The following is a 12759-nucleotide window of genomic DNA, read 5'->3' as shown; positions in this document are numbered from 1 at the left end:
CCTAACCTATATCAGATATGATGTTTATAACATAGAGGGAGAAACACACACACCGTAACCTATATCAGATATGATGTTTATAACATAGAGGGAGAAACACACACACCGTAACCTATATCAGATATGATGTTTATAACATAGAGGGAGAAACACACACACCCTAACCTATATCAGATATGATGTTTATAATATAGAGGGAGAAACACACACACCCTAACCTATATCAGATATGATGTTTATAATCTCAAGTAAGAGAGGGAGAAACACACACACCCTAACCTATATCAGATATGATGTTTATAACCTCAAGTAAGAGAGGGAGAAACACACACACCCTAACCTATATCAGATATGATGTTTATAATATAGAGGAGAAACACACACACCCTAACCTATATCAGATATGATGTTTATAACATAGAGGGAGAAACACACACACCGTAACCTATATCAGATATGATGTTTATAACATAGAGGGAGAAACACACACACCGTAACCTATATCAGATATGATGTTTATAACATAGAGGGAGAAACACACACACCCTAACCTATATCAGATATGATGTTTATAATATAGAGGGAGAAACACACACACCCTAACCTATATCAGATATGATGTTTATAATCTCAAGTAAGAGAGGGAGAAACACACACACCCTAACCTATATCAGATATGATGTTTATAACCTCAAGTAAGAGAGGGAGAAACACACACACCCTAACCTATATCAGATATGATGTTTATAATATAGAGGGAGAAACACACACACCCTAACCTATATCAGATATGATGTTTATAACATAGAGGAGAAACACACACACCCTAACCTATATCAGATATGATGTTTATAACATAGAGGGAGAAACACACACACCCTAACCTATATCAGATATGATGTTTATAATCTCAAGTAAGAGAGGGAGAAACACACACACCCTAACCTATATCAGATATGATGTTTATAACATAGAGGGAGAAACACACACACCGTAACCTATATCAGATATGATGTTTATAACATAGAGGGAGAAACACACACACCCTAACCTATATCAGATATGATGTTTATAATATAGAGGGAGAAACACACACACCGTAACCTATATCAGATATGATATTTATAATATAGAGGGAGAAACACACACACCGTAACCTATATCAGATATGATGTTTATAACATAGAGGGAGAAACACACACACCCTAACCTATATCAGATATGATGTTTATAATATAGAGGGAGAAACACACACACCGTAACCTATATCAGATATGATGTTTATAACATAGAGGGAGAAACACACACACACCCTAACCTATATCAGATATGATGTTTATAATATAGAGGGAGAAACACACACACCGTAACCTATATCAGATATGATGTTTATAATATAGAGGGAGAAACACACACACCGTAACCTATATCAGATATGATGTTTATAACATAGAGGGAGAAACACACACACCCTAACCTATATCAGATATGATGTTTATAATATAGAGGGAGAAACACACACACCCTAACCTATATCAGATATGATGTTTATAACCTCAAGTAAGAGGGAGAAACACACACCCTAACCTATATCAGATATGATGTTTATAACATAGAGGGAGAAACACACACACCGTAACCTATATCAGATATGATGTTTATAATATAGAGGGAGAAACACACACACCCTAACCTATATCAGATATGATGTTTATAATATAGAGGGAGAAACACACACACCTAACCTATATCAGATATGATGTTTATAACATAGAGGGAGAAACACACACACCCTAACCTATATCAGATATGATGTTTATAACATAGAGGGAGAAACACACACACCCTAACCTATATCAGATATGATGTTTATAATATAGAGGGAGAAACACACACACCGTAACCTATATCAGATATGATGTTTATAACCTCAAGTAAGAGAGGGAGAAACACACACACCCTAACCTATATCAGATATGATGTTTATAACCTCAAGTAAGAGAGGGAGAAACACACACACCCTAACCTATATCAGATATGATGTTTATAATATAGAGGGAGAAACACACACACCCTCACCTATATCAGATATGATGTTTATAACATAGAGGGAGAAACACACACACCGTAACCTATATCAGATATGATGTTTATAACATAGAGGGAGAAACACACACACCGTAACCTATATCAGATATGATGTTTATAACATAGAGGGAGAAACACACACACCCTAACCTATATCAGATATGATGTTTATAATATAGAGGGAGAAACACACACACCCTAACCTATATCAGATATGATGTTTATAATCTCAAGTAAGAGAGGAGAAACACACACACCCTAACCTATATCAGATATGATGTTTATAACCTCAAGTAAGAGAGGGAGAAACACACACACCCTAACCTATATCAGATATGATGTTTATAATATAGAGGGAGAAACACACACACCCTAACCTATATCAGATATGATGTTTATAACATAGAGGGAGAAACACACACACCGTAACCTATATCAGATATGATGTTTATAACATAGAGGGAGAAACACACACACCGTAACCTATATCAGATATGATGTTTATAACATAGAGGGAGAAACACACACACCCTAACCTATATCAGATATGATGTTTATAATATAGAGGGAGAAACACACACACCCTAACCTATATCAGATATGATGTTTATAATCTCAAGTAAGAGAGGGAGAAACACACACACCCTAACCTATATCAGATATGATGTTTATAACCTCAAGTAAGAGAGGGAGAAACACACACACCCTAACCTATATCAGATATGATGTTTATAACATAGAGGGAGAAACACACACACCCTAACCTATATCAGATATGATGTTTATAATATAGAGGGAGAAACACACACACCCTAACCTATATCAGATATGATGTTTATAACATAGAGGGAGAAACACACACACCCTAACCTATATCAGATATGATGTTTATAACATAGAGGGAGAAACACACACACCCTAACCTATATCAGATATGATGTTTATAATCTCAAGTAAGAGAGGGAGAAACACACACACCCTAACCTATATCAGATATGATGTTTATAACATAGAGGGAGAAACACACACACCGTAACCTATATCAGATATGATGTTTATAACATAGAGGGAGAAACACACACACCCTAACCTATATCAGATATGATGTTTATAATATAGAGGGAGAAACACACACACCGTAACCTATATCAGATATGATATTTATAATATAGAGGGAGAAACACACACACACCGTAACCTATATCAGATATGATGTTTATAACATAGAGGGAGAAACACACACACCCTAACCTATATCAGATATGATGTTTATAATATAGAGGGAGAAACACACACACCGTAACCTATATCAGATATGATGTTTATAACATAGAGGGAGAAACACACACACACCCTAACCTATATCAGATATGATGTTTATAATATAGAGGGAGAAACACACACACCGTAACCTATATCAGATATGATGTTTATAATATAGAGGGAGAAACACACACACCGTAACCTATATCAGATATGATGTTTATAACATAGAGGGAGAAACACACACACCCTAACCTATATCAGATATGATGTTTATAATATAGAGGGAGAAACACACACACCCTAACCTATATCAGATATGATGTTTATAACCTCAAGTAAGAGAGGGAGAAACACACACACCCTAACCTATATCAGATATGATGTTTATAACATAGAGGGAGAAACACACACACCGTAACCTATATCAGATATGATGTTTATAACATAGAGGGAGAAACACACACACCCTAACCTATATCAGATATGATGTTTATAATATAGAGGGAGAAACACACACACCCTAACCTATATCAGATATGATGTTTATAACATAGAGGGAGAAACACACACACCCTAACCTATATCAGATATGATGTTTATAACATAGAGGGAGAAACACACACACCCTAACCTATATCAGATATGATGTTTATAATATAGAGGGAGAAACACACACACCGTAACCTATATCAGATATGATGTTTATAACCTCAAGTAAGAGAGGGAGAAACACACACACCCTAACCTATATCAGATATGATGTTTATAACCTCAAGTAAGAGAGGGAGAAACACACACACCCTAACCTATATCAGATATGATGTTTATAATATAGAGGGAGAAACACACACACCCTAACCTATATCAGATATGATGTTTATAACATAGAGGGAGAAACACACACACCGTAACCTATATCAGATATGATGTTTATAACATAGAGGGAGAAACACACACACCGTAACCTATATCAGATATGATGTTTATAACATAGAGGGAGAAACACACACACCCTAACCTATATCAGATATGATGTTTATAATATAGAGGGAGAAACACACACACCCTAACCTATATCAGATATGATGTTTATAATCTCAAGTAAGAGAGGGAGAAACACACACACCCTAACCTATATCAGATATGATGTTTATAACCTCAAGTAAGAGAGGGAGAAACACACACACCCTAACCTATATCAGATATGATGTTTATAATATAGAGGGAGAAACACACACACCCTAACCTATATCAGATATGATGTTTATAACATAGAGGGAGAAACACACACACCGTAACCTATATCAGATATGATGTTTATAACATAGAGGGAGAAACACACACACCGTAACCTATATCAGATATGATGTTTATAACATAGAGGGAGAAACACACACACCCTAACCTATATCAGATATGATGTTTATAATATAGAGGGAGAAACACACACACCCTAACCTATATCAGATATGATGTTTATAATCTCAAGTAAGAGAGGGAGAAACACACACACCCTAACCTATATCAGATATGATGTTTATAACCTCAAGTAAGAGAGGAGAAACACACACACCCTAACCTATATCAGATATGATGTTTATAACATAGAGGGAGAAACACACACACCCTAACCTATATCAGATATGATGTTTATAATATAGAGGGAGAAACACACACACCCTAACCTATATCAGATATGATGTTTATAACATAGAGGGAGAAACACACACACCCTAACCTATATCAGATATGATGTTTATAACATAGAGGGAGAAACACACACACCCTAACCTATATCAGATATGATGTTTATAATCTCAAGTAAGAGAGGGAGAAACACACACACCCTAACCTATATCAGATATGATGTTTATAACATAGAGGGAGAAACACACACACCGTAACCTATATCAGATATGATGTTTATAACATAGAGGGAGAAACACACACACCCTAACCTATATCAGATATGATGTTTATAATATAGAGGAGAAACACACACACCCTAACCTATATCAGATATGATGTTTATAACATAGAGGGAGAAACACACACACCCTAACCTATATCAGATATGATGTTTATAACATAGAGGGAGAAACACACACACCCTAACCTATATCAGATATGATGTTTATAATATAGAGGGAGAAACACACACACCCTAACCTATATCAGATATGATGTTTATAATATAGAGGGAGAAACACACACACCCTAACCTATATCAGATATGATGTTTATAATATAGAGGGAGAAACACACACACCCTAACCTATATCAGATATGATGTTTATAATATAGAGGGAGAAACACACACACCCTAACCTATATCAGATATGATGTTTATAATATAGAGGGAGAAACACACACACCCTAACCTATATCAGATATGATGTTTATAACATAAAGAGAGGGAGAAACACACACACCGTAACCTATATCAGATATGATGTTTATAATATAGAGGGAGAAACACACACACCCTAACCTATATCAGATATGATGTTTATAATATAGAGGGAGAAACACACACACCGTAACCTATATCAGATATGATGTTTATAACCTCAAGTAAGAGGGAGAAACACACACCCTAACCTATATCAGATATGTTTATAACATCAAGAGATTGAGAAACACACACCCTAACCTATATCAGATATGATGTTTATAACATCAAGAGAGGGAGAAACACACACCCTAACCTATTTCAGATATGTTTATAACATCAAGAGAGGGAGAAACACACACCCTAACCTATATGATGCTTATATCTTCAAGGAGGAGCAACGTCAACAAGAGAGAGATGCTACTTCTCAATTATCTCTAATTCCATTTATCCTTGTTCACTTCCCTTCACTAATTTTAATGGAAAGGACTGCCTGGTATAAGAAACATGGTGGAAACTGCCTTTAACCCATACAGCACCAATTCATTGCTTTTAGATTGTGGGAAGTAGTGAACGAGTGTTCACTTCAGAACAAAGGAGGTATTATTGGGACTCACAAAGAGAGACGACACAGACACACACGCACACACTCACACAAAAATTTGAACTCCCAAGTTCTCTATCAAATATAAAAACCTACAACCTTATTCTCACTACCCATCCCAAACTCTCACCTTTGACCTTTCCACCCCAGGATAGTGACGTATGAGAACATCAACAAGCAGGACTACTCTACCATCAGCCAGCAGGGTGTGACCTGCATCTCTGACGCGGAGATGGACTTCCTGCCGTTAGAGCGCTGGGAGCATGAGTACCGGAGCCACCGTCGCCTCCTGGCCATCCCGGCCTTCGCCCTCTTCAGGAGGTGGAAGGCCTTCAGAGTGTGGCGGACCAACGTCCGCTCCAAGAAGATCAACACGTGCAAAAAGTCCCTGCAGGAGCGCCTGTTCATCGTCAATGAGGTGGTGGTATTGTTGGGTCCAGTAGTGTTTCCTGGTCAGGGTAATGAGGTGGTGGTATTGTTGGGTCCAGTAGTGTTTCCTGGTCAGGGTAATGAGGTGGTGGTATTGTTGTGTCCAGTAGTGTTTCCTGGTCAGGGTAATGAGGTGGTGGTATTGTTGTGTCCAGTAGTGTTTCCTGGTCAGGGTAATGAGGTGGTGGTATTGTTGGGTCCAGTAGTGTTTCCTGGTCAGGGTAATGAGGTGGTGGTATTGTTGTGTCCAGTAGTGTTTCCTGGTCAGGGTAATGAGGTGGTGGTATTGTTGGGTCCAGTAGTGTTTCCTGGTCAGGGTAATGAGGTGGTGGTATTGTTGTGTCCAGTAGTGTTTCCTGGTCAGGGTAATGAGGTGGTGGTATTGTTTAGTCCATTGACCTGCAGTATGTGTTTATAGTCAACATGGTTTGTACCATTGACCTGCAGTATGTGTTTATAGTCTAGATGGTTCGTACCATTGACCTGCTGTATGTGTTTATAGTCTAAATGGTTTGTACCATTGACCTGCTGTATGTGTTTATAATCAACATGGTCTGTACCATTGACCTGCAGTATGTGTTTATAGTCAACATGGTTCGTACCATTGACCTGCAGTATGTGTTTATAGTCTAAATGGTTCGTACCATTGACCTGCTGTATGTGTTTATAGTCAACATGGTCTGTACCATTGACCTGCAGTATGTGTTTATAGTCAACATGGTTCGTACCATTGACCTGCAGTATGTGTTTATAGTCAACATGGTTCGTACCATTGACCTGCAGTATGTGTTTATAGTCTAAATGGTTCGTACCATTGACCTGCAGTATGTGTTTATAGTCTAAATGGTTCGTACCATTGACCTGCAGTATGTGTTTATAGTCAACATGGTTCGTACCATTGACCTGCAGTATGTGTTTATAGTCAACATGGTTAGTACCATTGACCTGCAGTATGTGTTTATAGTCTAAATGGTTCGTACCATTGACCTGCAGTATGTGTTTATAGTCTAAATGGTTCGTACCATTGACCTGCAGTATGTGTTTATAGTCAACATGGTTCGTACCATTGACCTGCAGTATGTGTTTATAGTCTAAATGGTTCGTACCATTGACCTGCAGTATGTGTTTATAGTCTAAATGGTTCGTACCATTGACCTGCAGTATGTGTTTATAGTCAACATGGTTCGTACCATTGACCTGCAGTATGTGTTTGGGCTGCTTCATGTTGTCTGAATGTTACTTTATTATTATTGAAACAATCCTGTCTTCCCTATGAGATGTTCATATAATGGAACCCAACTAGGTAGTTATTTTAAGATAATAGGAAGGAGCAGTAACAGCTGGGTGTAATGGAACCCAACTAGGTAGTTATTTTAAGATAATAGGAAGGAGCAGTAACAGCTGGGTGTAATGGAACCCAACTAGGTAGTTATTTTAAGATAATAGGAAGGAGCAGTAACAGCTGGGTGTAATGGAACCCAACTAGGTAGTTATTTTAAGATAATAGGAAGGAGCAGTAACAGCTGGGTGTAATGGAACCCAACTAGGTAGTTATTTTAAGATAATAGGAAGGAGCAGTAACAGCTGGGTGTAATGGAACCCAACTAGGTAGTTATTTTAAGGTAATAGGAAGTAGCAGTAACAGCTGGGTGTAATGGAACCCAACTAGGTAGTTATTTTAAGATAATAGGAAGGAGCAGTAACAGCTGGGTGTAATGGAACCCAACTAGGTAGTTATTTTAAGATAATAGGAAGGAGCAGTAACAGCTGGGTGTAATGGAACCCAACTAGGTAGTTATTTTAAGATAATAGGAAGGAGCAGTAACAGCTGGGTGTAATGGAACCCAACTAGGTAGTTATTTTAAGATAATAGGAAGGAGCAGTGACAGCTGGGTGTAATGGAACCCAACTAGGTAGTTATTTTAAGATAATAGGAAGTAGCAGTAACAGCTGGGTGTAATGGGAACCCAACTAGGTAGTTATTTTAAGATAATAGGAAGGAGCAGTGACAGCTGGGTGTAATGGAACCCAACTAGGTAGTTATTTTAAGATAATAGGAAGGAGCAGTAACAGCTGGGTGTAATGGAACCCAACTAGGTAGTTATTTTAAGATAATAGGAAGTAGCAGTAACAGCTGGGTGTAATGGGAACCGAACTAGGTAGTTATTTTAAGATAATAGGAAGGAGCAGTAACAGCTGGGTGTAATGGAACCCAACTAGGTAGTTATTTTAAGATAATAGGAAGGAGCAGTAACAGCTGGGTGTAATGGGAACCGAACTAGGTAGTTATTTTAAGATAATAGGAAGGAGCAGTAACAGCTGGGTGTAATGGGAACCGAACTAGGTAGTTATTTTAAGATAATAGGAAGGAGCAGTAACAGCTGGGTGTAATGGAACCCAACTAGGTAGTTATTTTAAGATAATAGGAAGTAGCAGTAACAGCTGGGTGTAATGGAACCCAACTAGGTAGTTATTTTAAGATAATAGGAAGGAGCAGTAACAGCTGGGTGTAATGGAACCCAACTAGGTAGTTATTTTAAGATAATAGGAAGGAGCAGTAACAGCTGGGTGTAATGGAACCCAACTAGGTAGTTATTTTAAGATAATAGGAAGGAGCAGTAACAGCTGGGTGTAATGGAACCCAACTAGGTAGTTATTTTAAGATAATAGGAAGGAGCAGTAACAGCTGGGTGTAATGGAACCCAACTAGGTAGTTATTTTAAGATAATAGGAAGGAGCAGTAACAGCTGGGTGTAATGGAACCCAACTAGGTAGTTATTTTAAGATAATAGGAAGGAGCAGTAACAGCTGGGTGTAATGGAACCCAACTAGGTAGTTATTTTAAGATAATAGGAAGGAGCAGTAACAGCTGGGTGTAATGGAACCCAACTAGGTAGTTATTTTAAGATAATAGGAAGGAGCAGTGACAGCTGGGTGTAATGGAACCCAACTAGGTAGTTATTTTAAGATAATAGGAAGGAGCAGTAACAGCTGGGTGTAATGGAACCCAACTAGGTAGTTATTTTAAGATAATAGGAAGGAGCAGTAACAGCTGGGTGTAATGGAACCCAACTAGGTAGTTATTTTAAGATAATAGGAAGGAGCAGTAACAGCTGGGTGTAATGGAACCCAACTAGGTAGTTATTTTAAGATAATAGGAAGGAGCAGTAACAGCTGGGTGTAATGGAACCCAACTAGGTAGTTATTTTAAGATAATAGGAAGGAGCAGTAACAGCTGGGTGTAATGGAACCCAACTAGGTAGTTATTTTAAGATATTAGGAAGGAGCAGTAACAGCTGGGTGTAATGGAACCCAACTAGGTAGTTATTTTAAGATAATAGGAAGGAGCAGTAACAGCTGGGTGTAATGGAACCCAACTAGGTAGTTATTTTAAGGTAATAGGAAGGAGCAGTAACAGCTGGGTGTAATGGAACCCAACTAGGTAGTTATTTTAAGGTAATAGGAAGGAGCAGTAACAGCTGTGTGTAATGGAACCCAACTAGGTAGTTATTTTAAGATATTAGGAAGGAGCAGTAACAGCTGGGTGTAATGGAACCCAACTAGGTAGTTATTTTAAGATAATAGGAAGGAGCAGTAACAGCTGGGTGTAATGGAACCCAACTAGGTAGTTATTTTAAGATAATAGGAAGGAGCAGTAACAGCTGGGTGTAATGGAACCCAACTAGGTAGTTATTTTAAGATAATAGGAAGGAGCAGTAACAGCTGTGTGTAATGGAACCCAACTAGGTAGTTATTTTAAGATAATAGGAAGGAGCAGTAACAGCTGTGTAATGGAACCCAACTAGGTAGTTATTTTAAGATAATAGGAAGGAGCAGTAACAGCTGGGTGTAATGGAACCCAACTAGGTAGTTATTTTAAGATAATAGGAAGGAGCAGTAACAGCTGGGTGTAATGGAACCCAACTAGGTAGTTATTTTAAGATAATAGGAAGGAGCAGTAACAGCTGGGTGTAATGGAACCCAACTAGGTAGTTATTTTAAGATAATAGGAAGGAGCAGTAACAGCTGTGTAATGGAACCCAACTAGGTAGTTATTTTAAGATAATAGGAAGGAGCAGTAACAGCTGGGTGTAATGGAACCCAACTAGGTAGTTATTTTAAGATAATAGGAAGGAGCAGTAACAGCTGGGTGTAATGGAACCCAACTAGGTAGTTATTTTAAGATAATAGGAAGGAGCAGTAACAGCTGGGTGTAATGGAACCCAACTAGGTCGTTATTTTAAGATAATAGGAAGGAGCAGTAACAGCTGTGTAATGGAACCCAACTAGGTAGTTATTTTAAGATAATAGGAAGGAGCAGTGACAGCTGGGTGTAATGGAACCCAACTAGGTAGTTATTTTAAGATAATAGGAAGGAGCAGTAACAGCTGTGTAATGGAACCCAACTAGGTAGTTATTTTAAGATAATAGGAAGGAGCAGTAACAGCTGGGTGTAATGGAACCCAACTAGGTAGTTATTTTAAGATATTAGGAAGGAGCAGTAACAGCTGGGTGTAATGGAACCCAACTAGGTAGTTATTTTAAGATATTAGGAAGGAGCAGTAACAGCTGGGTGTAATGGAACCCAACTAGGTAGTTATTTTAAGATATTAGGAAGGAGCAGTAACAGCTGGGTGTAATGGAACCCAACTAGGTAGTTATTTTAAGATAATAGGAAGGAGCAGTAACAGCTGTGTGTAATGGAACCCAACTAGGTAGTTATTTTAAGATATTAGGAAGGAGCAGTAACAGCTGGGTGTAATGGAACCCAACTAGGTAGTTATTTTGAGATAATAGGAAGTGTGTGTTTCCAGTCTCTGCGTCCAGCGTTGCTGAACATCAGAGAGATGTGCTACAGGATCAGTGACATGGGGCTTTGTCACATCCTGAAAGATCACACATACACGCTGGAGGAGTTCCAGGAGGCTCAGTACAACCAGCTGGAGGAGGTACGCAGTCTGTCTGTCCCTTTACATGACATATTCTGTGTGTGTCTGTCCCTTTACATGACATATTCTGTGTGTCTGTTCCTTTATATGACATATTCTCTGTGTGTCTGTCCCTTTACATGACATATTCTGTGTGTCTGTCCCTTTACATGACATATTCTCTGTGTGTCTGTTCCTTTACATGACATATTCTCTGTGTGTCTGTCCCTTTACATGACATATTCTGTGTGTGTCCTTTAACACTATAAACTAGTCACCCTGCAGTGTTTTACCCTGATAAAGCTTGTCTGTCCAGACATTGGATGTTTGGTTATTACATTATTGCGTCTGAGCTCCTAGTGTGCGGCTCTCCTTTCATTGTTCATGTGTGTCTGATGTGAAATGTCTAGCATGTTAGCGGTGCACGCTAGTCGTGGTCAATCAGTGACGTCACCCGCGCTGACACCTTGAAGTAAACGTTTCCCTTACGCCGCAAGAGCCTCAGCATCCGTGTGGCGATGCCGTGTGGGTGACAGTTCTGAGGGGGCCTGGTTGGAGCCCAGGATGGGCCAAGGAGAGGGAAGGAAGCAGTACTGTTACATGTGTCTCTGTCCCTTTACATGGCAACTTGTGTGTGTGTGTGTGTGTGTGTAGGTATCTTCTCGTCTGGAAGAGTTCAGGGAGCTGGTCAAGGAGGTGGCCAGGAGCGCCTGTCACACGGCCATGTTGGAGGCAGGATACACACCTGACTATAACTACAACACAGGTACACACACACCTGACTAGAACTACAACACAGGTACACACACACCTGACTAGAACTACAACACAGGTACACACACACCTGACTAGAACTACAACACAGGTACACACACACACCTGACTAGAACTACAACACAGGTACACACACACACCTGACTATAACTACAACACAGGTACACACACACCTGACTATAATTACAACACAGGTACACACACACACCTGACTATAACTACAACACAGGTACACACACACCTGACTATAACTACAACACAGGTACACACACACCTGA

The 12759-nt window shown here is 38.8% G+C and overlaps 1 protein-coding gene across 1 annotated transcript in view; it reads left to right on the top strand.

Annotated features, from left to right (window-relative positions):
- LOC135536109 (dynein axonemal heavy chain 6-like) overlaps nt 1-12759 on the top strand; it is a 193352-nt gene that overhangs the window by 4097 nt on the left and 176496 nt on the right. The window contains 3 exon segments of the mRNA XM_064962498.1: nt 6501-6768; nt 11594-11728; nt 12362-12473. Coding sequence (XP_064818570.1) covers nt 6501-6768; nt 11594-11728; nt 12362-12473 — 515 coding nt within the window.

This window comes from Oncorhynchus masou, unplaced genomic scaffold (genome assembly GCF_036934945.1).
Source record: "Oncorhynchus masou masou isolate Uvic2021 unplaced genomic scaffold, UVic_Omas_1.1 unplaced_scaffold_558, whole genome shotgun sequence".
In the NCBI taxonomy this organism is placed as follows: Eukaryota; Metazoa; Chordata; class Actinopteri; order Salmoniformes; family Salmonidae; genus Oncorhynchus; species Oncorhynchus masou.
The sequence above is the reverse complement of the archived record's forward strand: the minus strand, read 5'-3'. Positions and strand labels throughout refer to the sequence as shown.